Source organism: Lampris incognitus, chromosome 2, assembly GCF_029633865.1.
Source record: "Lampris incognitus isolate fLamInc1 chromosome 2, fLamInc1.hap2, whole genome shotgun sequence".
NCBI lineage: Eukaryota > Metazoa > Chordata > Actinopteri > Lampriformes > Lampridae > Lampris > Lampris incognitus.
The window spans coordinates 14,602,280-14,628,933 of record NC_079212.1 but is presented as its reverse complement, the minus strand read 5'-3'; the positions used below and the strand labels follow the sequence as shown (position 1 = coordinate 14,628,933).

Genomic DNA, 26,654 nt, shown 5'->3' with positions numbered 1-26,654 from the left:
CGAGGGCGATCTGACAGGACGTGGAAGCGAGGCAGGCTGCAAGCAGTTAGCACTAGCACAAACATGTCTTCCATTTTAGTATGATAACATACTTGGTCATATAGATTTGATAAAGCTCATATGACATACAATAGTACAGCTCAATATATCCCTAACAATGTTACCGAATTATCCGTTTCCGTTAAAAATAGCATCACCAAACTGGGTTCAATAAGTTGTTTATATTGAAAGGATATCTGACGAACGGAAAACTTAGCCTGAGCCAAACAAAACGCGTCCCCGGACTTCAGTCGCAGCTGGATATAAAAATGTGCTCGATGACTACTTAGTCATTACTCCAGTATCCGATGTTGACGCTAGTGCGCTTTGTTAATGTTAGCTTAATCTGACCCCGAGCGCCTCAAACATCAAAACGGATTCGGATGAAAATTATACCGTTAAATTGTCCATATCAAAGTCGGCCTGGAGCTTCAAGAATAATACTTACTTTTGCTACCTGGCCAACGGCGTGACAGCGCTCCAAATCGCAAGACTTCGTCTGTTTCGTTAAATTGACCGAGCGGTGCTCAGACACGTCACTTTTGTTCTTATTCGATTGTTGCCGTGAAAACACCTGCGAACAGATGACCTCCATCCGCGAGAGGAAATAGTTCCCTCCACGCGTAAATGACTGCATGTTCTGACCTAATTAATTCATATTGTAACGTGCATGGATAAGTAGACACGCTGGCCACTGGCTGGCGGGTCTAAGCCTTTAGTCGAGCGGTTAGCGATGTCTCCCGCGGTGCGGGCGATACGGGTTCGCGTCCCGGCCGCGGCAGTTCCTGTGGTTGCGTTGTCCCCCGAATTCGCTACAATATATATGTAGGTATATCTTCTACTACTACTACTTTCGGCTGCTCCCCTTAGGGGTCGCCACAGCGGATCATCCGTTTCCATTTCTTCCTGTCCTCTGCATCTTCCTCTGTCACTCTAGCCACCTGCACGTCCTCCCTCACCACATCCACAAATCTCCTCTTTGACCTTCCTCTTTTCCTCTTCCCTGGCAGCTCCATATTCAGCATCCTCCTTCCAATATACCCAGCATCTCTCCTCCACACATGTCCAAGCCATCTCAATCTTATATATATACTAGAAGAACCCCGCTACAATGTAGCGGTTTGGTTATCCACCCGTCTAAATCTCCCTCCTCTTCATCCTGCCAGCTAACCGCCTTCCCCCTGCCCCTAAACCCCCCCCCACTCCAACTCCCTCCCCCCAAATGCTCAGAATCATCTGAAATGCCGAGAAAAGTGGTTTTTAGCCATTTTTATAAAATGCATATTTTGCATAATTATGCATAATTATTTTAATTTTCTGATATTTTTCTGGTCCTCTCTGGAACAATACCTACCACCTCCAAAAAAAATTAGGATCATGAGTGCATTTTTGCAAACATTTGCATAATGCCAAAATATTTCTGTCCCAGAAAAAAATGTTATATAGGTGAAAAAAAATCAAAGATGCTCAGAATCATCTGAAATGCCGAGAAAAGTGGTTTTTAGCCATTTTTAGAAAAATGCTTATTTTGCATATTTATGCATAATTATGCATAATTTTAATTTTTTGAGATTTTTCCCGTACTCTCTGGAACAATACCTATCACCTCCAAAAATAATTAGGATCATTAGTGCTTTAGTTTTCGGTGCCGCTATCTACACTAACTAACACACACACACACACACACACACACTAACACCACACACACACACATTACGAATATATATATATATATATATATATATATATATATATATATATATATAACCTCCAGTTATATCTTTGCCCTACACACGTGTGTGTGGGGGGCAGTAGCCGGGGTAGACCACTGGAGGTCGCTACTGCGCTATTGCGCTGTCTATTCCTCTGAGAGTTCAGCAGTTGTCGCTGTTTGTCCCTGTATTCTGGTTCTGATTCTGTGTTCCGTGTGGGACGCCATGTTCCCTTAGTTTGTTTGGCTACCTCATAAGGTTATGGACCAGCAGCTGTTGTGAGCCAATAAAGGGCCACCAGTTCTCAACCACAATTCAGAGCCCCCATGTCCGGTGCTGTCTTCTCGCTGCACAATACCCCACTACTCATAAAAGAAACACAACGCAGAGTGCCAGGGTGTGTAGAGAGGCTCCAGCACCAGTGGGTTCCATCTTTGGTGCCGTGACCCGGATTGTGGTACTTCGAGACTGAAGAGAAAGAGAGATTGCCATTTGTGAGTGGACAGTCTGTTGAATTGAACTGCTATTGCCCGTGAACCTGTGCTGGCAGGATATTCACCTTCTCCAACATATCCTTTGAAGGCTGTAATGAAACTTGTGTTGTCTGATTTGAAGACTTCGTCACATCCTATAGATTTAACTGCTACTTGAATGGTAAAAGTATATTCAGTGTGAGACCCTTCCATATGAATGTAAACTACTAATAAGACACGTTAGCCCCTAGCCAACGGGTCTGACCCTTTAGCCGAGCGGTTAGTGATGTCACCTTGTGGTGCAGTACACCGCGTATCGAATCCCGCATCGGGCAAGAAAATAACCGGTTACATGAACAATCTGTGACTAATATTAAGCTAGTGTTGCTGGTTGATCTCATTCATGTTCATTGAGTTAGACATAGAACTGTGGACTGACAATTGGGATTTAATTCAAATTTAATGCAAATGTAGTTATGAGTTGATAGTTGTATTACACTTTTTCCGTTATGCTTTACAGTTCTAGAAGTAACAGTTCTACATACTCACAACCAAACATATACCACCAATACACACAATCATCCAATGACAATAGCAATTTTTTTACTTTTAAAAAAATTTTTAAATTGATGAGTGACTGCAGATTTTCCATTAAAGCTGGAGGGTTCCTCTACTGTAGTACCAGGCTTCCAACCCTCCCCTGTGCCTGCAGCAACAAGCCACAACTTCCGCCATTACAACTGTGACTTTCCAAATAAGACACAAACCCACCTTTTGAGTGAGGGGGGCAATGGCTGACACCAGTACATGGAATCAGCAGCAAGCAGTGAGGTTGAAGCTTACCAGCTGGTTCAGCAGGTTCACTGGCCCTCAACTGCAGTACCACACTCAAGACTACCAGACCTGCGGGCAGCCCGCAGACTCAGGAGGTGTGGTATTGTATGAGGAAGTCAGGAGTTGCCGAGAGTATGTAGGAGTAGTGCAGGATATGTATGAGGGAAGTGTGACAACGGTGAGGTGTGTGGTTGGAATGTCAAATGGGTTCAAGGTGGAGGTGGGATTACATCAAGGATAGGCTCTGAGCCCTTTCTTGTTTGCAATGGTGATGGACGAGATCAGGCAGGAATCTCCGTGGACTATGACATTTGCGGAGGACATTGTGATCTGTAGCGAGAGTAGGGTGCACGTTGAGGAGAGCCTAGAGAGGTGGAGTCTAAGCCACGGAGTCTTATTGGAGACTTATTCCAATTGGGGTTTGAACCCCCGATCTCCGGTATAGAAAGCCAACGTTCTTACCTACTGAGCTATCCAGCTGCTATGCAGCGCAGGTCCATGAATATTGATATGACATCCAGCGCTTTACCTGTGCCCCCATCCACAGGGTTAGTGGTTGTGTCAGGAAGGGCATCCGATGTAAAACTTTGCCAAATCATTATGCAGATTGACAAGACCATACCGGATTGGTCGAGGCCTAGATTAACAACGATATACACCGATCAGTCAAAACATTAAAACCACCTGCCTAGTATTGTGTAGGTCCCCCTCGTGCTGCAAAAACAGCTCTGACCTGTTGAGGCATGGACTCCACAAGACCTCTGACACTATCCTCTGGTATCTGATCTGGTACTGATCTGTCTATTGTCTCTGACATAATGATGATTGCCACTTGTCTGTGAGTTTGTGTATGGTCTAGGTAGATTGTAAAAACGGAATTGCTCTTCTGGGATAAATAAAGTTGTCTGAAGCTGAATCTGATCTGAATCTAGCACCACATTAGTAGCAGATCCTGTAAGTCCTGCAAATTGCGATGTGGGGCTTCCATGGGTCGGACTTGTTTTCCCAGTACATCCCACAAATCCTCGATCGGATTGAGAACTGAGGAATGTGGAGGCCGAGTCAACACCCTGAACTTCGTCATGTTCCTCAAACCCTTCCTGAACATTTTTTATAGTGTGGCAGGGCGCATTATCCTGCTGAAAGAGGCCACTGCCATCAGGGAATACCGTTACCATAAAGGAGTGTACCTGGTCTGCAACAATGTTTAGATAGGTGGTACATTTCAAAGTAACATCCACATGAATGCCAGGACCCAAGGTTTCCCAGCAGAACATTGCCCAGAGTATCACACTGCCTCCGCTGGCTTGCCCTCTTCCCATAGTGCATCCTGGTGCCATCTCTTCCCCAGGTAAACGACGCACACGCACCCAGCCATCCACATGATGCAAAAGAAAATGTGATTCATCAGACCAGGCCACCTTCTTCTGACGCTCACATGCCCATTGTAGGCGCTTTTGACAGTGGAAAGGGGGTCAGCATGGGCAGCCTGACTAGTCAGCAGCTACGCAGCTCCATACGCAGCTGCGATGCACTGTGTTCCGACACCTGCCTGCCATGGCCAACATTAACCTTTTCCGCAATTTGAGCTGCAATATTTCTTCTATTTGACGGGCTAGCTTTCACTCTCCACTCGCATCACTGAGCCTTGGGCACCCATGACTCTGTCGCCGGTTCACCAGTTGTCCTTCCTTGGACCACTTTTGGTAGGTACTGACCACTCCATACCAGGAACACCTCACAAGACCTGCTGTTTTGGATATGCTCTGGTCCAGTCATCTAGCCATCACAGTTTGGCCCTTGTCAAAGTCGCTGAGATCCTTACGCTTTCCCATTTTTCCTGCTTCCAACACATCAACTTCAACAACTAACTATTCACTTGCTGCCTAATATAGTCCACCCCTTGACAGGTGCCATCATAATGAGATAATCAACGTTATTCATTTACCTGTTAGTGGTTTCAATGTTTTGGCTGACTTATAGATAGATAGATAGATAGATAGATAGATCGGATCGATCGATAATGTGTGTATCGTTTTAAATTCCTAGTGCATGTAATACACATGGCAATAAAAAAAAATCTGATTCTAGAAACCAAGTATATTTTATGACTCCCGTCCCCTCCCCCAGAGTCACCAGTTTTTTTTTCCATACAACCATTGGTTTTCTTCGATTTCTGTGTATGAAAATCAACTTTCAATCCATTTTAGCTACAAATTACCGTTTTCCTCTTAAAAGTCTTCATTATTATTTGCAGGTGACCGGTACTAAAATTAGTTTTTATATTCTTTCACTGCGAGTTCGATTCACCAAAAACTTCTAGTTTAAGTAAGATTGCATGTCTGTAAAATTAGCACTGCAAGAGTGCTAGTAGTCACAAAACACATTTCAAAACTGGAATATATTAATCCCACACGTTTGTTCTAAAATGAGCATATCTTGAATTAAAATCACAGTGAAGACACCAGGTATAACAAAGACAAGACACAATTTGCCTGTTATCTTAAACGAAACTTTATTTCACTGAATGGTCTTTGACACTTTCCTATTTCTTACATGTATAGTGAAACTAGAATGGTTTTAAGATACATACACAAATCTAGAATTACACCAACCATTGTTTATCTCCATTTCATCATTGCTCTTGAGCTATTCTAAAATTTTCACAACCACGTGTGCACTGGGTAATAGACTGTTACAGAAGCAAATTTTAGCCAGAAGACTTGTCAGTAAAAACAAAGCAAGTTGAGATACCTGATAAACAGACAGGCTTTGTTCCACATTCACTAACTGCATTTTTATCAAGCATAGAGATAAATTGACACAATTTTTTTTCAACTTAAGATTATCTCAATCCATTGGAACATTGTCAAAGTAAACAGACTGTCAGCTATATGTGGAATGGTGTCTTCAACTACAGTATGTGGAATGTAGTGGAGAACATGGTATTGTGACACTGAGCTTCTTCCAAAGTGATGGAGGGGTTCTCATATGTGCATATCGAAAGTAAAAATAATTTCAGAGCCCATTGTTCATACTGGCGACCTTAAACTGATGAGTGAAACACCTTGGTTAAGACAAAATCTCAATTTTTGTTGTGAATGGAAATGTGTCCAGTCAAACTTGCACTTCCTGAAATTTCTCTAAAAAGAAAAACAAAATAGCTGCTGCCACTGACTAAAATACCAGAGGCTGCAAGAGAAAGCCAGGCACGAAAACTTGAGAAAACAACCGCTGTAAGAGGAATATTTTGCAAGCAGGGTTGGTACAGTGTGATAACAGTTTCAATTAACATCAATAAAAGGTTACTTCATGTTTTACATACAGATGATAAGCCAGTCTTGCAAAATACATGGAACCACATTTAAGCACATACAATTTTCATTGTACTGAGTTCAAGCAGCACCTGAATAGCAAGTTTAACTACGACAACAACAATCCACAGTTATATAAAAAAGCACTGCCTTAAGAAAAAAAAAACTAATAAAGTGGAATGTTTTACATTGGGGAAATCTAACATGACACTAAGGGCTCCCTTAATCAAACTTAAATGTTTAATTTGTGAACATGATCAGAGAGCACAACACCAAGATGCCAGTGTCACAATACAGCCTGCCTCCTTTCTGTATGAGCCCACAGCAGAATTGCAGTTACTTAAATACAGGATTGTACAGTGACTGAATTTCAAAATCAAACAATTTGGTTTGTGAAGCAAACGGAACACCTAGCATCACAGTGTTTGGTGAAAATCAACTGCCAGTTTAGTGACCTTACGTAAAACCTGTTAATACCATGACGAATCACAAAAAAAATAATGTAACAAAAAAAAGGATGGAAAAACACACAACAACCTAGTGGGGACAAAGGCATTAAGGAAGGACGATTAGAATTCACAACCCCCCCACCACCACGCACACACACATAAACACACACATGCACACACACACACACACGCACGCACACGCACGCACACACCCCATTCACAGCCAGTCAGCCATTCAAGTCAAATCACACCAGCTCTCTCTCAAAACACAACCTAGCAGACACATGCACACAAAGCCAACAAAAACAGCAACATGGACTTGCTACTCAATACATGATTTTCCACAAAGTGACTGAACCTGCTAACAACTGAAAATTACCCTGTCGCCTCACAGTGAACTGAGAGGGGTAAACTAGTTGGTCAGGAGCAATTCAGGCTGCTTGTCATACAGAAGGGGGAGGGGCTGATGGAGTGGAGGGGGATGTATATAAGCTGTCTGTGTTTAAGATAAGAGTGTAGGTGGATTAACAGTGCAATTCCATTAGTTTTCCCCTTCTCCGGTCTCTCCCTCATCTCCCTGGTTTTCTGATGTCCACAGCTGTGGAAGAAAAAAAGATATTAAATATCAATTTCTATAGATGCATTGAGCATGTATAAACCCAGGACAAAACAAACAATTAGGAATGGGGGGCAATTTTAGAACAGCAATATCCCAATAACTCACAGTCAGGTTGTCCCTAAGTAGTTGCATGATTAGGGTGCTGTCTTTGTAGGAATCCTCGTTCAAAGTGTCAAGTTCAGCAATGGCTTCATCAAATGCCTAAATTAAAGAGGAAACATGAGAATTAAGAGGCATCTATTCCAGCTGCATACACAATATTTATGCCAGTCATGATGACAAAATCAAATGTTAAAAATTCCTCAACCATGTATGAAATCAAAATAGCAGCATTTTACTTTGCCAAGCCAAGCATGAAAAAGTAACTTGTGCCATCAATTGTATTTTCTATAATACCACGTTACAAAAAAAGTATGTAAATTACTAGTGTAGAATCAGGGTGTTTTATAAGGTATATACTAACAGAATCAGTTCAGAGTCCCTGGGGAAAAAAAAAGACTAAAAAGACTGCCAAGTCTGGAAGGTTATGAAAACACCGCCCAAGGGCTACTTTCATACCGACTTGGCCAGGAGGCAGGCCCTCTCCGGGTTGTTGAGGATTTCATAGAAGAAGACCGAGAAATTGAGGGCAAGGCCAAGCCTGATGGGGTGTGTTGGCTGCATATCCTTCTTGCTGATGTCAAATGCATCCTGATACGCTTGCTGGGAGTTTTCAACTGTAGCTTTAAGGAAAACAAAGATACAAAATAAGATTGTTGTTAATCTGTTGATAGTTTTACTGTTTCAAAACGCTGCATTTACAACACATTGTGCTGTACACTTAGACTGTTATTTACCAGTTCTACCCTCCTGCACTGCTGTTCATGAAAAAGGTTTTGACAACAAAAATTCAAAATCTACAATGAAATCCTGTTTACTTACTGCTCTTGGAGTCCCCAGATGCTACCTCAGAGAGGTATCTATAATAATCGCCTTTCATTTTCAGATAAAACACCTTGCTTTCAGCAGAGGACGCTTTGGCAATGAGATACTCATCCAGAAGCCCCTGAAAGTGACGCAGAAGTGTTTGGGCCTTTTAAGTCTGTGATCAATAATCCATGTACACATTTGCCACTACACCAGACAATTTAAGTCTGTTATAAAACTAGCTGATAAATCAGCAGCTCTTACCAGCACATCATTGCAAATGTCCTGTAGCTCAGCTTCAATCTTCTCCCGGTATTCACGAGCCATCTGCTGTTTTTTCTCATTGCCCTCAGTTTTCTGCTCAATGCTGGAGATAACACGCCAGGATGAACGGCGTGCACCAACCACATTTTTGTATGCAACAGAAAGCAGGTTGCGTTCCTCATTGGAGAGCTCCCCACCCTCCTCAGTCACAGACTTCATGGCAGCAGCCATGTCATCGTAGCGCTCTGCCTGCTCAGCAAGCTTGGCCTTCTGTACCTTTTCGTTCTTATCCATTTTCTAGACTGTAAGAAGAAAATACAATGTAGAGGTAGTTATAAGAAGACAATGAAAGGCAGGTCCTTATCTATGTGCTGGCATTCATTTTCAAAAACATTTTTGAAATAAGTTTACTTTTTTTTTTAAGAGTCCTGGGTAGAAAAACAATGTCACTCAATGATGACTGAAGGATGTGCAGTCATAGTGTTGGGACCAAACACTGTTCCGTTAGCAGCCAGGTCAATCATACATCACAGCTACCTGGCATTAGCTAGCATGCTAACGACTCATTTACTCCCCCTAACCCAGTTCTGAGCGGACCTGTTAAATACGCTAACAGTCATTAAAATATTTAGGTGAAGTAAGGAACGGAACGAGGCCCCGTCATTCGTGTATGACGACCGATATTTGCTAACTTTAGCTGAAGCACTCCTGGGGTCAGGCTCTACGGCCCACTCGATGTTAGCAGTATTCACGGGTCGGGTTGATGACATCCGCATACCAGCGTTGAATCACGAGAAGCCGTTAATGCCATTTATTTCTTGTCGTTTGGGTTCATATTGATCGTTGCCAGCTACGCCGCACCGGTAATATAACCCCTAATCTTGTTGTGTAATGACAACGTCGGGCACGGGCGCCCGGGCGTTAGCATTAGCCGCCAGCCTTCGTCGTACGGATCACCGTCTACCGCTAGCGAGCTAGGCCAGCGTTAGCAATGGCTGACTGCTGCTTTCAACTACCGCTGCCCTCCAAGGCTTGGGGGGGGGAAATCGATGATTGTCGTGTATGGTAATTTGACAGAAGGAGACGTTTTTTTTGTATCCTGATCATTTGCGTAACGTGTTTTGTCCGAGTTAAAACACGGTGACGTCACCTGCGGTGTTTAGCGAGCGCGCGACAGAGGTACCGTGTCACGGAATTCGGCTTCGAGCGTCGGTCGGCCTCCGTTAGCACGCTCCCCTTTAGCATCACGGGGCTTCTACACGGAACTGACGGGAAACACGGAGACTCGGACCTACAAACTATTGAACATAAAATGGGAATTTGCAACAATGCACTCAGCTGTTCGCAACTGGAAGGTTAACACACTCACAATATTGGCAACTCTCAGATCCTACTTTTTCCTCTGGACGATTCAGCCTCCGTCCTCCGTCTAGCGTATCGTTCAGGGCAGTACCACTTCCGTTACACTGACACTTGTATTTCCTCTCCCCCCCCCTTCCCTCCCTCCACATCTGCTACGCAACAGCAGCCCCGATCGATAGACCCAAGGAGAATAGGTAGATGATGCGCTTCAGAAACAAATATGCAACATGTTTGTTTGAGGCAAACGACAAATTTTCATAAAAGATATACAAGACATAAATTATAATAAATGTAACTATATGTATAGATTCACGCGTCCATGCTTAGGAACGGTCAGTGCAATTAAATGCTTTACTATATACGTTTTGTAAATAACAGTATTCAGCAATGATTTTAGAGCACGAACCAAATATAGCTGGTGTAGCGATCGTTTGTATGAGTATTTCTATCTATTTACATTTTGGTGGGCGGGGTCAAACCCTATTCCCTCTTAGCTATGAAAATTCGGTGATTGGGCGTCTGTGTGGCGTGGCGGTCTATTCCGTTGCCTTCCAACACGGGGAGCGGTGGTTCGAATCAGGCGCGCCGGAATAATTTCAGAAGTGGTGGGGGAGGCAACAATGATATTGTAGCGAACTGGGGCGAATAGCGTGATCCTCCCACGCGCTACGTCCCCCTGGCGAAACTCCTCACTGTCAGGCGAAAAGAAGCTGCTGGCGACTCAATGTGTATCGGAGGAGGCTCGACAGAGAGGGTGGAGCAGCGACCGAGACGGCTCGGAAGAGTAGGGTGATTGGCTGGATACAATTGGGGAGAAAAGGGGAGAAAAATCCCCCCCCCACCCAAAAAAAATCAGGTGATTAATTATATCTTGAACTAGGATAAAGACATTTTTGATAACAGATGAAATGTTATTACTTCAATTGGCTGTGCCAAAACACCCGCCGAATTCAGAAAATAGTATTAGTCGTGTAATTCATACAACTTGCTGAAAACCGTGTTTTTCTGACACCAAATGTCACAAAGAATGTACGTTCTGTAGGCCATACATATCAATTTCATTTGATCCGCTTTAAAGAAAATAGTGAACTTCCCTAAAAGGTCATCAATGACCTCACACCGACATTCACTCGTATCAGTTCAGGGGGCAGAGGGTCACTGCAAAAATGGCACCTCACGGCCTTGGGTTAGCTTTGGACCATACAAAATCCCAGCTAGACCATAAAACCCAGGTTTCTCATATGAGTAAACAAACCTGTAGCATGTAATTTAAATGACAGCGGTATTTCCACTGTTTTGATTCCTATCAACTTCATCCTGAACTTAATTTTTCATTTGCAGTGCTAGCAAATGCACCGTTAGACATGCAAGGAAAAAATGCACCTTGCAGCCTATAGCCTTTGTTATGTTAACCTTCGGAACACATAAAACAATTATGAGTGGGTATTAGCATCATTTATGACCAAATAAAATGTTCGGTATCACACCTGCTTTAATCATTTATTTTAAAAAAGAAAAAGAAAGCAGGAAAGGGGGGACTTGTGTGAGACAGAATCATGAAAAGAGTAAATCATTTAAAATTCTGTTGAATGGATTTATGTTTGCTGCATGTAAATGGAAGATAATGATGTTTCCACACCTTAAGCACAGTACTGCATCTTGAAAGCTGCTTATGGGAGAAAAAGCCATATAAATGGAAGTGAAAAATCAGAAGTGCCCTGCATTTGTTCTTGGAAAACTGAGCTAATGTTGAAGAATTTCGATCCGAGGGAAAACTGTCCTGCTACAACGGATATGGAATGTTTGCCATTTAAAAAGGAAGAATGTGCTTGCGTAAGTCTTCAGAGTAGACTTCCAAATGCTGGCAGTTGCAGTTGAACTCAAGTAATCTCCCTTTGCCTTTATTGTAAGTAATCCAAAACCTTTGCAGTTATATCCTTGGCTATTAGTGATTCTTTCAGAAATGTAGGGTCAGCTCCAAGATGGGAGTGGTGCTGTCATGAGGAAATAAGAGAGCAAAATCAAAGCATTTGTAGACAAAATCAAAGTTTTTCCAAGTAAACTGTGGCCCTGTCGAAGTTTAAATGGGGAAAACTTGGTCAACGTTATACTCTCCAGTTCATTGCTTGCTTTGGCATTTCATTTTATAATCACTTCGTGCCAAAATTCCTGTGATATTATCACACTGTTTCTTGTCCTTTCTCTCTCGCTCTCTTCGAGCCATCGTTATCCTGGGAAATTCACAGATGCAAAAGCAAACGTTTTTTTTTCCAGCGATATTTTCCCCCCATCAATTCCCAAAACACACTTAACTACTTCGTTCATCCGCCCATGACAAAGGGCCTTTTTTTTTTTACTCTCACTGAATCTCAAAATCCCAGTGTTCAGTGGATATAGTTACAAACGTGCCATCAAACAAGCCTATAGTTCCTTAAAGCAACACGGTATAGGAATGGTGCCTGGTAAGATACCAGTCTCACAGGAAACTAAAAGAGCACAGCATATATTGAGTTAAAGTTTGCTTCCATTAGACTCAACAGTCTACTGGCAGCTTAATGAAAAAGAAAAAAAAACTGGATGGAAAATTCTGCTGCTCACATGTACCTCAGACCCCCGCCCAGCAGACAGCACTCTCTTCACAAAACTTTCCCCAGCAAATGAGAGACAATGATGGACTTGAGGACTTTTATTTTCACAATTATTGTGGTTCCATGGATGCTATCTTCAGCAGCAAGAACTGGATATATGGAGGCGAGACAACCTAAGGTAAAAACACCTTTTTTAGATTTCGAATGACATTCACCTCAGAGTCTTAAGAGGTACACTGTACTTTCCAAGTTTGGAAGAAAAGTGTTGGTGAGAGCCGTCAAGTATTGCTAAGACTTTTTCTTTCTACAGAAAGACATTGTGACTATTCCTGACTATGGCACTCCTGAGGACTTGGACACTAGCCCAGCAGTAGATCCAAAAGCTGACGGTTGTCTGCACAAAATGACTCTTTAACCACTGGATGCATTTTTTAGATGGAAATCCAACATTTGTTGAGCCACTCTTCCTTACATTATAGCCAAAGCCCATATTATGTAATGCCAGTTCTGTCCCAGTGTCCCATTTCAATATGCACGCAATGTGGCTTCAAAGTAACACCTTTTAGACTTATCACTTGTGGACAACTTAAATAGGAGAACCAGCTTTTCCACTAATAATAATACTAATAATGATAACAAAAAACGTTGTTTGCAGAGTTGCCCACTTGTCTACTGTGTGTCTGCCTGACCGGATCTGTTTATTGTGAGGACGTGTCCCCAGAATTGTCAGCTGTTCCTGCACTGCCAAAAGAAACAGCATATGTCTATGCACGCTTCAACAAGATCGCCAAAATCACCAACAAAAACTTTGCAGACATGGGTAAACTATATACTACTCCAATATCATGCCATGTAAAAATAACTATACAGAAATGACACCGGACTGCAGGTTTTTGTCCGTTTTGAACTCTATTCTTCATTGAATGGCACATTTGACGTCCCCCCTTCCTTGTTTTGTACTTCTCTTCCCAGCCACATTAAAAAGGATTGACCTGAGTGGGAACATCATCAGCGAAATTGAGGACGGGGCTTTTTCAAAACTTCCCAATCTCGAGGAGCTCACTCTTGCAGAGAACAGACTGACCAAACTTCCAGTGCTGCCGACCAAACTGATTTCGTTGAATGCCAATTTTAACCTCCTTAGGACGCGGAGTGTCAAGTCAAATACCTTTAAAGTAAGCCGGGGACTCGGTTTCCAAAATCCTGCTTAAGTCCCCCGATAGCCTCCATTTGAACTGTTGCAATGCAAGTAATAGCTCCAATTCAGTTGAAACTGTTTGGATATGGAGCATCCGGGTAGCGTAGCGGTCTGTTCCGTTGCCTACCGATACGAGGATCGCCGGTTAGAATCCCCGTGTTACCTCCGCCTTGGTCGGGTGTCCCTGAGGGTGGGAAGCCGGATGGGGGTATGTGTCCTGGTCGTTGCACTAGTGCCTCCTCTGGTCGGTTGGTCGGGGCGCCTGTTCGGTAGGGAGAGGGAACTGGGGGCAATAGCGTGATCCTCCCACGCGCTACGCGCCCCCCCCCCCCCTGGCGAAACTCCTCACTGTCAGGTGAAAAGAAACGGCTGGCAACTCCACATGTGTCGGAGGAGGCATGTGGTAGTCTGCAGCCCGTCCCGGTTCAGCAGAGGGGGTGGAGCAACGACCGGACGGCTCGGAAGAGCGGGGTAATTTGGCCAAGTACAATTGGGGAGAAAATACAATAAAATAAAAATGGTTGGATATTAGCTTGATAACGTTAGCTGAAATAACCCGCGTATTCTTGTGCTATTGCAGAAACTCACAAGACTGGCCTATCTATACCTTGGAAACAATGAGCTGGAGGCAATACCACAACTCCCAGAGTCTCTTCGAATTGTGCACCTAAATGTAAGTTTCATTTCAGCAAGGTCTGCACAGTGAAGTCTTCAGCGCAAGTACATCAATGCACTGGAATCAGACATTTTGTTTTGTTGTTCCTTAAGTCTCTCAAGCTTGTATAGACCATACCAATTTCCTTTCCTCCTGTTGCAGAACAACAACATCACAACATTAACAGATGAGACATTTTGCAAAGGCAACAGCACTTATTACATCCGAACCAACATGGAGGAGGTGAGATTGGATGGGAACCCACTCGTGCTGGGTCAATACCCCAACAGCTTCATCTGTCTGCGGGCTCTCCCGGTTGGTAAATACCGATGAACTAACCAAGGCAACGTCTGAGGAAACAAAGAGTGAAGTCCTTCCTGAAGTGAATAGTGTATTATGCAATTCTACACATAATTACTAATACCACAAATGCTGTTCTTAAGTTACATTGATATATGCTCAATAAAACCTTCAAACAGTTCAGTATTAGTGTTTAACAACGAGATTTTCATTAATGAACTACATTTACTGTGTGCATGTCAAAACGTTTCGCTTCCCTCAAAAGCAATACAAGTTTCCACACAATTTCATGGTGCAAATAGAAAAAGTGCAGCCATGGAATTTGCAAGATATTGCCAAGGGTTAGAAACATGAATTTAATCAAATGTTTGTTATTTTTGCCAATGAAAAATAAATGAGGTCCAGAACAAAATCCTGACTTTTTTTTACTGCTTTTATAATGGCACATTAAAAATGACACTACACTTTCCAGGTTTATTCATGAGTTGTATGTGACCGTTCACTAAAAAGTCTTTTTCAACTCCATAAAGGGCACATTTGGTCAAGCAAGTATCCAAAAGGATGCAAAGGTGTGTCCTGAAAACGTCGTTATGTTCCACCATTAGTCACTTTGCTGCTGGTTCCTTCAGTTCTACCAAGCCCTCTGTAATCTTCTGCTGGTACGCCCGTTCGGATTGTTTTCTTCTGTAGACATCATCTGGGGAAGATAAATATAAACACAATTATAAAGAGACCATTTGGTTAAAGGAGCAGCTGGAACAAGCAAATGTGGCAGGACAGTAGATGACTGATGCTACATTCTGGATAAGCGTACCACCCTGGATCCTTTAAACTTAGAAACCAAGGTTTCATTTTGACGGGCAAGTGGGTTTGTGGACCGGTCCATATTTCAATTCCTTAGACTACTAAACTGATGATGTCAATCTGTGTGCCTTGGAGCACATCCAGATCCATTCGATTCTTCGTCTATGGAAAAATGTACAGAACCTGCACTCTACGTAGGAATGGTAAGCATAGTATACAATTTTGTTTTTTGGCATTTCCCGCCTTTTTGTTATAGTAGAGAGAGAGACACACACGGGGAAGGCAGGGGATGACATGCAGCAAAGGGCCCCGGGCTGGACTCACACCCAGGCCACTGTGGTAAGGACTCAGCCTTATGTGGTACGCACTCTACCAGGTGAGCCACCGGGGCGCCCCCAACATAGCATCATAATAGATATCCAAGTGGCTGCAAATAAGGTCATTAGTCTAGTGAGGATATCACAGGATAAGAAAGGCAGGGTGTTTCATGGAGACATTACAGTACTCTTAGATTCGCCCTAATGTGAAATGGGCGAGGTTAGGCAATAAGAAGCATAATATAATGGAGACAATACTGCAGTATTTTCTTTCTACAGCGGTAATTTATCAAACAATAATCATATCACCTGGCAAAGGGCTAAAACTGAGACTGAAGTTGTCTCTCAAAAGGGAAGCCATGCATGCATTTTGGGTGAATTAGAGGTCGGACCGATCGTCTCTCTAAAACTAATAAAGTTAAGCATTGCTACAAATCCTCAGACATTAACAAGTGCAAAGAGCCATGGGACTAATACAGCAAGCAGGTAGTCAAGTTTCCTCTCGTGAGAAGGTTCGACATCTGTTTTATACTCAGCGTACAGAAAGTCTCTTTTCCTATCCTGGCGTTGATCATGATCCACTCCATCACCCCTCCAATACAAAAGAAGATGGGAAGGAACCGGTACGTCCCGAAACGACGTTTACCAGGTACGAGGTTCAGGAAATACCTGACGTTTTTACTCTTGCTAAACATGTCGGACAGTGAATGTTTATCGGCCTTTTACGAGACCCCGCTGGACGACGCAGGAGAAGCAGTGACGGTGCCCAGCAAAATCAAACACATATCGCCATGATCAGCACGTCCGGTCGCTTTATTTTAACCGGGTAAATTACGCAAAACTCGTTTGTCCTCTACTACATCTGTCATGACAGCGAGGGACAATGGAGACGAAGCACGTTTTTACGTCTGACGTTTAATGGGGCGAAGCTTTGCGTATGACGTAATAGTCCAGTCGAGAGGGTGCGTCGACGAAAAAGAGAGTGCCGCAAAAAAAAAAAAGAAGACGAAGAAGAGGGAAAAAAACAATGGCACACCGTGTACTGGAATAAATCATGGGAGATTTGAGATAAATATCTTGTCAGTAACAAAGTAAAACAAGTTCTTCTTTTGTTTGTTACGCAATTCAGAGACTCAAAGTAATATTCAACAGCTGTCAAACATAATTTGGATAAAGGTCTTGATTTAAGAATGCTGGCTTTGTGGATAGGAAATTTACCTAGCAAAATAAAAATGTTTACCATGGTACATATTTTTTTTATCTTTATATTCAAAATAAGTGACAATTATTATGTTTGTTTTATGTATATAATTTCATTTAATGGACTGGATTGACTGACTGTTGTATGTTTATATTTTCAATTGAAAAAAAAATCCCAGAACATAAATAAATAAAAGAAGTTCCTTTAAATGTTTGTATAGTTTATACCCAGTATAACACGTGTTGGTGAGATTTCGACTGAATATTGAATATTTGTATGAGTGTTGTTTAGAAAGGAAACCACTGGCAATTTATGTTTCAATACAAAATGTTTTGGGCTGATGGTGAACACTAGAAAAAAAAATCTGGCCAAATACAGCACAATTAGTAGGATTTTTTTTTTTACAAATGCTAAAATAAAAAAAGTTTTATTTATTTTAAACAATTGCTAATAACTGGGAAGTTCCATGTACACTGAGGAAAATGGAATGATTCCAGGTCTAATTTTGCACTTTTTTATCCATATGATATGAAACCATAATTGATTAAATAAAATTAAGAAAGCTAAGAAAACACATTTTTATCAAATGTTATGTTAATACTGAGTCAATTATCTCTAGCGTTTTTCTTTCCTTTATATTTATACATTGCCCTTCTGGATTAAATAAAGTTGTCTGAATCTGAATATTATGATGTATATTATGATGTAATTCATTGTATTATGTTCGGGCACTGAATTAATAATTAAAAAAAGATATGGCAGGTCATTTTAGCTTTTAATAAAAAAATGTGATATCGTAAATTCAATTTTCACTGGTTAAAATGTTTGTTTTTTTTAATCAGAAATTGAATTACAGCTAGTTGTAATTCAGGTTTAAGTAGATAAAATGTTATTTGTTGATATTGGAAAGGGAATTGTTGATACCATTTTAATCAGCTTACAAAATGTGCAAACTCAAGAACAAACCTGTAAACTGCAATTTTCACTGGTCCATGGTGTGAACTCAGACATTTTGTAATCTAAAGGCAAGGTGACCCTTTTATATTGTTTTAAGGTTTTATATCAGAAATATGTAACATATTGAAGGAGATGTGGAATTCTTTTTACCGATTTCTCAATCTAAAAGCAACTTAGTGTTGGATGGATTCAATCAGCAGTGTTGGATGGATTCAATCAGCAACACAACCGTGATAGTACCAGCCAACTTGGAAAGTAAGCTTGTTTCCCCATTTGATAAAATATCTTACATCATACCCAAAACACAATGATGTGGACTGTAAACAAGGCTGTGAATGTTCTTGATACAACATTCCTATGTAGAAAACAAAAAGCTGAGGAAAGACCAGTAAACAGATGGTTTTATTTGACTTTCAGGAACCAATTACACCACTGGTAATAAGAGCGCTATCATGTAACATGTTGACTTAACAGTGCAGATATACACTTGGAAAATACATATACATACACAAGGAACTCAAGACACATGCAACACTACAAGGGCTTTCACAAATAGTACCTTACAATTAGTAATGCAGTGCTAAAAAGTCAAATTTTTCAATCTATTGCCAGTCTTCAGAAAAACTGGCCTAATCATATTTTGTATGCCTATTTTTATGGTAAATTCGTTGGCATAACATTTACTATCTTGGTCCAACTGTGGTAAAACAGGGTATTCCTCAACCAAAATGGTCACCCAAAACAGTACTTAATTAGTGCCCGAAGCAAGACAATCCGCTGTACAAGGTGCATTAATATGCATAATATTTTACAATCTAAAATTATTTTTGTTACAAGCAAAGTGAGTGAATAATAGATAAATAGCATACTCATTTCAACCTCTAAATTGTACGCTCTTAAGGTACATTTACACATTTAAATCAATTAGTCAACCAGTTATGGCTGATCTGTGTGTAAAACAGGGTGGTAGACTCCAGCAACATGAACAATAATATCAGATACATAATTAATCTTAAGGACATCATTCTACCCACAACCATAGCTTTGATATTAAAGGTAAAATAGTGTTCCTCAGTAAAAATAAGATAGACTGGGTTGCTTTTACAATAGAAAACAAATGCTTTATTACAAACAAAGCAAACAGATGCTTCTGATCCTTTGTAGTCACATCTTGTTGATTGCTCTGATAAAATAGAAGTACTCATTTCCCTTGACACATTCAGAAAAATTGTGGTCTGTGGTACAGTGTCGGATGGAAGCGGAGAGAAGGGCCGTGTTTCACAGGAGAGCGTTCTGATATTAGGGCGGCTGATTAGCGATCAGCCTCAGGTGTGCCTAACTCGGGGATGAATAAAGTTTTCTGATTCTGATTCTAGGCTTATATAGCACAGTGAATCTTGGTCCTGGACTGACACGGGAGGTGAACACAGGCGGACGCAACACCAGCGAGAGAGAAAGCGAGTTAGATGTCGCTCTGAAGGAGAGCGTGAGAGCAAGCGAGGCAGCAGCGGCACCAGCACCTGAGTGTACCAGCCGTACGGAATGTGCACGGAGATATTGTATTAAATAAATCCGGTGTTCCTTTCATCCAAACCCCTCCGATGGCAACAGCTTGTCACATGGTCAAATGAGTGAATCAATGCAATAGCTTCTTTGTACCAAGCACAACACTAGGTGGTTATGCATTACATTTTAGAAAGTTTCCATAATACCTTATCTAATTTCTGTTGACCATTAAATTAAAAAAAAACTGTTTGATGTTCATGCCATCTGTCATGACCATGTTCCTTCCCTTTATGTACCACATTAATTGAAATTTTTAAAAAAAGCCAATTTTTGGTGATACATCTTCAAAATCTAATTCATTCATTTTCCAATCATGTTTTAAACTGTCCCAATTTAGTATGTCATCTACCCACAACTGTCTTTTATCTCAGTCTTCAACTTTGTGAGCTGGCCTACAGAAAGTCCAGTGATGTTCCACTGTGTTTTCATTTGCCCGCTCACTCATGTGATGCACACGCGTGTTGCGAATAGTGAACCCTTGCTTCATTATGTAGTCCATTAAGTGAACCCTTAGAGACACCTCTTGGTGATAGTCACATGGTCCAAATGTGAAGGACACCTGACAGTCTCTAGTGTCCATCATGTGTTTGTTCCACTTTGTAAAGTTGTTGGAAATACCCTCTAGTAAGGCATGGACCTTTGTAGTTATGGTTAGCTGTGTGATTATAACAGCCACTGGATTTGAATACTTTGACAGTTTCCGTGTGCTTGAGAGCTCCACTACCTGCTCAAAGATGTCAGGAGGGTAGAGTGGCTTGGGATCATTAAGGCACTGGATCAAGGGTTCAATCTGGTAGAAGTCTGCCTCTTTCCTAAGGAGGTCTGTCTCTGTGAAGTCCATAGGAACAGTAAGCTCAGATGTTCGCAAGAAGTTCAGGATGTACCGGAAAAGTGTCCCATCACGATCGATGAAGTAATTTCCTTGGGAATCCCGCGTTGTGGGGAAATCTCCCCGGAACATTGCTCCCAGCATGGAGTCTGGATAGCGTTGCAGGGTTGACAAACTGGTGGTATAAAGGTGGCCTCCCACATTCAAGGTAACAGGATCAGTCATCTTGAGCAAAGGAGAGGGAAGAGAAAGATAAACATTACATGTTTTTTTATGATAATCAAGCAAATTATCCATTGCATTATAAAGTGTAAGGCTATATAATGTGAAATGCATTAAACACACAGAATGATAAATCATAAATAAAACCTAAAGAATAGATGAAATACTGTTACCTCATAATTTGCATTTACATTGAGTATCAAAGTAAAGTTCTCCACCAAAAATATCTGACATTGCTCTGTCTTTACACTGTTTTGAAACCATCTCTCACCCTATAGCCCCAGTCTCCATTATCCATTTGTAGGCAAAGTTACCCACTTCAAGGTCAGAACCAGAACAGAAGGGCAATGGTTACAGTTTGACTTACTTCAATAGCACCTGCAAAAAAAAAAAAAAAATGTAATCACTGACTTTTGCATTCAATCAGTTACAACAAAGCTCAGGGGAATTTTAACATTTTCATTCCTTAATATGAAGAGTCTTGAATAAGGTAGGCTTCCTCAAATGCTGTCGATTTCTTGCAGTTAATATAAAAAAAAACAGCATTATCCGACAGCACTAGCTAGTTACTCAAAGACCATGCACTGGAATCAACGCTGTGCCAGACAGCTTGCATGCATGGGTAAAGGAAATACAAATGCTTGACATTAAAATGGTTATTTAATGTTGTCCATAAAGGCGCCAGCTTGTTCAAAATACAAAACTGATTATTATTATTAAGGAGAGGCCATGTAAACGCATGCATGGAATTATTTCTCAGAGTCAAACCCACACACCACCAGTGACATCTGATGTTGCTTAAATCAAGAGTTGAAGGTTCAAACATCATGCAAGTTTATATATTGCATTCTACGTGCATGTTTGCAAAAGCCGCAACGAAACTAAACTGTAGCCGCTAAATCGGCTGGATAATAATCTAACCTATTACAAACCCGTGTTTCTCTGCAATGGACCTAAGGCAGGTTAGCTACCGAGCAGGGTTAGCATGGAACAAAGGACACTGGATCGCGAATCTTACGACAAAAATCAACGTTAATGTGTCAGAAGTTTTATTCGAATCCATTTTCAGTGAAGGGTTTCGCTGCGACACTTGATACGAAGAGAAACACAGGCTACCCAATCTTCCACGGGCACCGCTATGCAGCAATATCAGCTTGCCGGCTAATGCCCAGCTAGCTAGCTAGCTAGCTAGCGTGTTAACAAAGCTACAGGAAACGTTAGCGAGCTAGCTGCTCGATAGCCAACGTTGACCGGAGTTAGCTCTTAGCTGAATGACGGGACCCCCCCCCCCCTCCGACCATATTTTTTAATGGAAACGCGAGTTCAAATAAAACGCTTACCGACTCGCTGTTGCCCGTTTGTCCTTGTTAACGAACCAAGAAATGCCCCGCACAGTTGGGACGATGCGGGTGGGGAGTGACAGCTACGCGCCGCGGACACATGAAAAGCCGAGGCGGCGGTTCGGCGTCGCCTCCTTTCCTCGGATCGGGGTTGCAGCAGAACTGCGCACGTAATGCAGCAGCAACGCACACGCGCAGCGCGCTGAACCACGTCACGGATGGAGCTCAGTAGATTTTGCCAAAAGACTTCAAGGAATTTTATTGCGCCACCACACACATTACAAGGGAAATCAGTAAAGGTACAACATTTGCTTGTGTTGATACACGAGCGATGCTCTCGTGTAGGTAGAGAGGTTTTGAAACGTACCCCCCCCCCAGCTTAAAAACCACCAAACAAACAAAACCCCTCCTCACATCTCAACAACATATGTCTGTCTTGCACGAGGAGCATGTGACAACCTGCAAGGGGGAATTAAGAAGAAATTCTTGTTTTCACGATGACTTCTTGGTACTGCCCTTGACATTTTGCTGGGAGATAATAAAGTCCAGTATAAGCTTGGCCGTCTGCCGAGGCCTCTCCATTGCCACAGAGTGGCCACAGTTCTCCAGCAGGTCGACTCGGCACCCTGGCAAGGCCTCCGCAATTACTGTAGCCCCAGTGATGTCCACCACCTGGATGGAAGTTGGGTGGAAAATACAAGGACTGTATTCAGCATGCCACCTATATAGTAGGCTGTGTGTCTGAAATCCTGTGTGGAACCAATGTGACTCAATGACAGGTTGTTTTCCCTTTCAGTCATTAGTTGGAGTGAAGAATGCCAGAGATCAAGGCATTTTAAATAGGCATAGGCAATAGATCTAAGGCCACAAGTCAGTACACAGCTACAAGAAGTTTATGATTGCTTAAGAGGCAAAAACAAAAACAAAAAACAAAAGACAAAACTTGATCATCACTGCTATGCATGCTATTCATAGAGAGACTGTGACTCAGCACTGTTTTAGTTGTTCTGATAATAGTCTCTTTGTTGTTACATTTTTGGAACATTATGAATGTTATCTCACTTTTATTATACCTCATTTAGTTTCGACCAAATATTGTGATTGCACACGAGACATTCTATGAGTTCTTTATAATCATTAAATAGCACTGATACTTGGTACCTAACCTTTAGCATTACCTGGTCTCTTTTCCCCCATATCACTTGCAATGGCGTAGTGATCAGATGTAAGTGCTCCTGCAAGGCATATCTTGATTTTTCACCAATAATCTCCATGAAAACTAAAGAGATATCAGAGGATTTATTCCAGGCATTTTAGCCAACATTTAGCATGTATTGTGGCTTTGTAGGAGATGTCGATTAAAACACGATCAAACCAACAGGACTCACCTTTGTAATAAAAGTCATTGTGGGGCAGCCTAACATCCACCAGTCCTTGAAGAATCTAAATAGCCATTAACAGATTTTATGAGCAGAAACTTCAGGATGTATTCAGACTGAAACACTTCAACCACTTTCTGTCAGAGCGCCGTGTTGTGTGGCTGTAATGTGCGATTCATCATGAGAATGCGATGGAATATGCATATAAACGGTGGAACCGGCAAAGCTTTCACAATGTGCATGGGCCTGACCTGTTGAGGGATTCTAAAGCGAACATGCGAGCAAAGTTTCAGCATGTCCTCCATCTCCTCCGGTGTTGTTGGAATCAGTGGGATGTTCAGTGTGTAATGGCTATGCTCAAGATCCTGCAGATGATTGTCAAATTTGGTCTCACATGGATGCCTTATACCTGTAGATTAAAGTCAGGAGTTTCCACTAAAAACAAAAAAAACTGTTGGGTAATTATATTTTGCTGGTAAAAGTAAAGGAACTAACTGTTTACACACACACACCCACACACCCACCCACCCACCCACACACACACACACACGCACACATGGTGACTAACCATCTGGACATATGAGAGTCATGCTACATATTTCGGAGGGATAGCAGGCTGCGTAGACCCCGGCCACGTTGCCCCCCATTGCAGTTCCAACCAGATGGAAGGGTTTCCTGTTCAAGTAAATGGTCTCTACAAACTACAAAAGGAGAAACAATAACATGGTATAATCATGACAATTTTGTTTAATGGGTAAACAATGCCATAATAAACAAAGTCCTGTACTAATTTGTTGTTTTTAGAGCCACAGAGTATCACTATTGATCGGCCGTGCCTGACCATGTGCTATGGAGGACCGTGTAGTACGTATATACAGGTTGTCATTACAATCCAGCGGTATACAAGCTGATGACTGGGTGGCCCTGTGTGGCACATTATGAGGCGCCGCTGCTGCTGAACCTATATAGGAAGAGTTTCCTACAGAGGTTATGGTTGCAAGAAAGTGATGCAATTCAAGAGGGGACTTCCTCTCACTTGATATCCTGGCTGCTATTTCTATAGAGCACTGTTTTGATCCAACGCAGGTTCAAAGATGAGTGTGAATTTTGGTGTTAAAACTAATGTTATCAGATTAAAATGATGTAAACTGACAGAAATTAAACAGTAGGAAAGGATATGCTTGTACATAGGTGAGACTGACAGCAAACTGTATTCATTTAAAAACAAATCGGTGCAATTTGCAGAACAAGATGACTGTTCATCTTATACCATAACTTGGGCTTTTCATCAGATGTAGACGTGCTTTTGATAAGTAAATGGAGCTCTTTCTCATTTTCAACCCCACTCATGTACGATAGAAAATATCAGAGCCGGCATACCTGATGGATCCGCCTGACCTGGCCCTGGATGGAATAGTCGTCCGTGTTGATGCGTGTTGTCCCTTCATGGCCGGGCATATCCACACACAGGATGTGCAGATGTTTAGGGAGATACTGATGAAGAAACAGATAAATCCATTACTAAAGAAAAAAGTCCAGAATTCAAACAATTAACCTATGCCCATCCATCCATTATCCAAGCCGCTTATCCCAACCGGGGTCACAGGATGCTGGAGCCTATCCCAGCAGTCATTGGGCGGCAGGTGGGGAGACATCCTGTACAGGCCGCCAATCCATCACGGGGCTGACACACACACACACACATTCACACCTAGGGACAATTTAGTACAGTTGATTCACCTGACCTACATGTCTTTGGACTGTGGGAGGAAATTGGAGCACCCAGAGGAAACTCACGCAGACAACAAGCAAACTCCACACAGAGGAGGACCTGGGACGACCCCCAAAGTGGGACTATCCCGGGGCTCGAACCCAGGACCCTCTTGCTGTGAGGTGACCGCACTGACCACTGCACCACCATGCCACCCCAATTACCTAAGTAAAAATGTTGATGTATTTGCTACTTAATTTTCTGAGCAGTCACAGCAAAGGCAAATGAACGGAAACATAAGTGAAGAAAAAAAGACCTCAAAAGTGAAATTAGTGGTGCTTGACTAAAATATTTTGTTTCGTTCCACTTCTGCTTAGCTGAACACACACAATAGAGCTGGTCATCACACACAATGCATACTTGTGACCACAGTACACTTTTTTTTTAACTGGAGGTTGGCTCAAACGCTCAAATTTGAATTAAGATGTGTGTAGCGGTGTGTGTCCTAGAGCCCTCTCACCTTGACCGCAGTGAGCCATGTGTCTTTGTGAGCTGAGAAACCGTGCAGCATCAGGATCGAGGGTCTCATCCCTGGTTTTCCCCGGTAAGAGTAGCAGAAGCGGTAGCCCCCACAGTCTGCATAGCGCACCTGCAAGCCAAGGGTCCTCCTCCAGTACCTGCAGAGGAGTCCATAGTGCAAAGGAGTTCATTTTACTTTCTCGCTTAACACACACTCATGCATGCATGCACGCGTGCACACACACACACACACACACACACACATACACACACACACACACACACATGAAGAAATATGATCGAACTGGAATGGAATTCTAATTAGGTCAAAGTGTGGCTGTGATGATCATAAGTTTAATCAAATGTGACACCTGGGTTACTCATGAGGTCATAATGGGCCTGGATGCAACATTTTGTTGGCCACCTTCCTTAAATTCACAAACAGTATCACTTTTTCAAATTCCTACTTTTTCAGCTTGGGAATACTAATACATTTATTTGTGTAAAAAAGAAAAAAAAAGTGAGAGACTTGTCTTGCTATCAGCGTGTCGTACTTTATTTTGAAGTTATTTGTAAAAGAATGATGACTTTTGACAAAAACGCATTTTAATTCGTGTTTGGCTATCGCCGTCATTGAAGAGACGTTCCCAAAGGAATGCATCACAGATGTTAAAACATGTTCGGGGTGGGGGGGGGGTATGTGTGGGGGGGGGGCAGGGTAACACCATTTTCTGCCTTACCAGTAGTACACTTTTATGAGCGCTGAGGGCCAGAGGAGAAAGGACGCTACAAAAGCCAGAATGGGAAGGGCCAGTGTTCCCCCAGCGATGACAAATAGGTTCAGCACATCTAGGTCAGCAGCCATGGCTCATCTGACAAAAACGAACACACACACACACACACACACACACACACACACATGCAATGCCTGATGTGGATAAAATGTTGGAGGAAGTGCATAATCGATATGAATAACCATGCAGTCCTTAGTTATACTGAAATGTGCATAAAAGCTTCATGACCAGTCTACACCATCAGCAACACACACATAATGGAGAAGCAGTATGAAGTTTCTTGAGCAATCTGACGGGGCAGA

General features: G+C 42.1%; 5 protein-coding genes across 5 annotated transcripts; 1 reads left to right on the top strand and 4 right to left on the bottom strand.

Annotated features, from left to right (window-relative positions):
• Positions 1-5,548: 5,548 nt before the first annotated feature.
• On the bottom strand, positions 5,549-10,073 carry LOC130107988 (14-3-3 protein beta/alpha-1-like). The gene is made up of 6 exons (XM_056274812.1): positions 9,980-10,073; positions 8,611-8,912; positions 8,362-8,485; positions 7,999-8,162; positions 7,546-7,641; positions 5,549-7,419 (listed from the first exon to the last, which is right to left on the bottom strand). The coding sequence occupies exons 2-6, from the start codon at positions 8,902-8,904 to the stop codon at positions 7,363-7,365; spliced, it is 735 nt and encodes a 244-aa protein (XP_056130787.1). The 5' UTR covers positions 8,905-8,912; positions 9,980-10,073; the 3' UTR covers positions 5,549-7,362.
• A 2,486-nt stretch (positions 10,074-12,559) lies between these two features.
• On the top strand, positions 12,560-14,896 carry ognb (osteoglycin, paralog b). The gene is made up of 6 exons (XM_056273695.1): positions 12,560-12,738; positions 12,871-12,949; positions 13,216-13,380; positions 13,533-13,735; positions 14,339-14,431; positions 14,576-14,896. Exons 1-6 carry the CDS (start codon positions 12,640-12,642, stop codon positions 14,744-14,746), a joined length of 810 nt encoding a protein of 269 aa, XP_056129670.1. The 5' UTR covers positions 12,560-12,639; the 3' UTR covers positions 14,747-14,896.
• Positions 14,897-15,268: 372 nt separating this feature from the next.
• On the bottom strand, positions 15,269-16,734 carry LOC130107216 (ubiquinol-cytochrome-c reductase complex assembly factor 5). The gene is made up of 2 exons (XM_056273696.1): positions 16,376-16,734; positions 15,269-15,410 (listed from the first exon to the last, which is right to left on the bottom strand). The coding sequence occupies exons 1-2, from the start codon at positions 16,527-16,529 to the stop codon at positions 15,319-15,321; spliced, it is 246 nt and encodes an 81-aa protein (XP_056129671.1). The 5' UTR covers positions 16,530-16,734; the 3' UTR covers positions 15,269-15,318.
• A 1,647-nt stretch (positions 16,735-18,381) lies between these two features.
• kctd6b (potassium channel tetramerization domain containing 6b) lies at positions 18,382-22,100 on the bottom strand. Its single transcript, XM_056274160.1, has 3 exons — positions 21,950-22,100; positions 20,881-20,987; positions 18,382-20,612 (listed from the first exon to the last, which is right to left on the bottom strand). Exons 2-3 carry the CDS (start codon positions 20,905-20,907, stop codon positions 19,926-19,928), a joined length of 714 nt encoding a protein of 237 aa, XP_056130135.1. The 5' UTR covers positions 20,908-20,987; positions 21,950-22,100; the 3' UTR covers positions 18,382-19,925.
• A 341-nt stretch (positions 22,101-22,441) lies between these two features.
• abhd6b (abhydrolase domain containing 6, acylglycerol lipase b) lies at positions 22,442-26,423 on the bottom strand. The gene is made up of 8 exons (XM_056274855.1): positions 26,299-26,423; positions 25,560-25,716; positions 24,709-24,822; positions 23,897-24,029; positions 23,580-23,737; positions 23,338-23,392; positions 23,128-23,228; positions 22,442-22,621 (listed from the first exon to the last, which is right to left on the bottom strand). The coding sequence occupies exons 1-8, from the start codon at positions 26,421-26,423 to the stop codon at positions 22,442-22,444; spliced, it is 1,023 nt and encodes a 340-aa protein (XP_056130830.1).
• Positions 26,424-26,654: the final 231 nt, after the last annotated feature.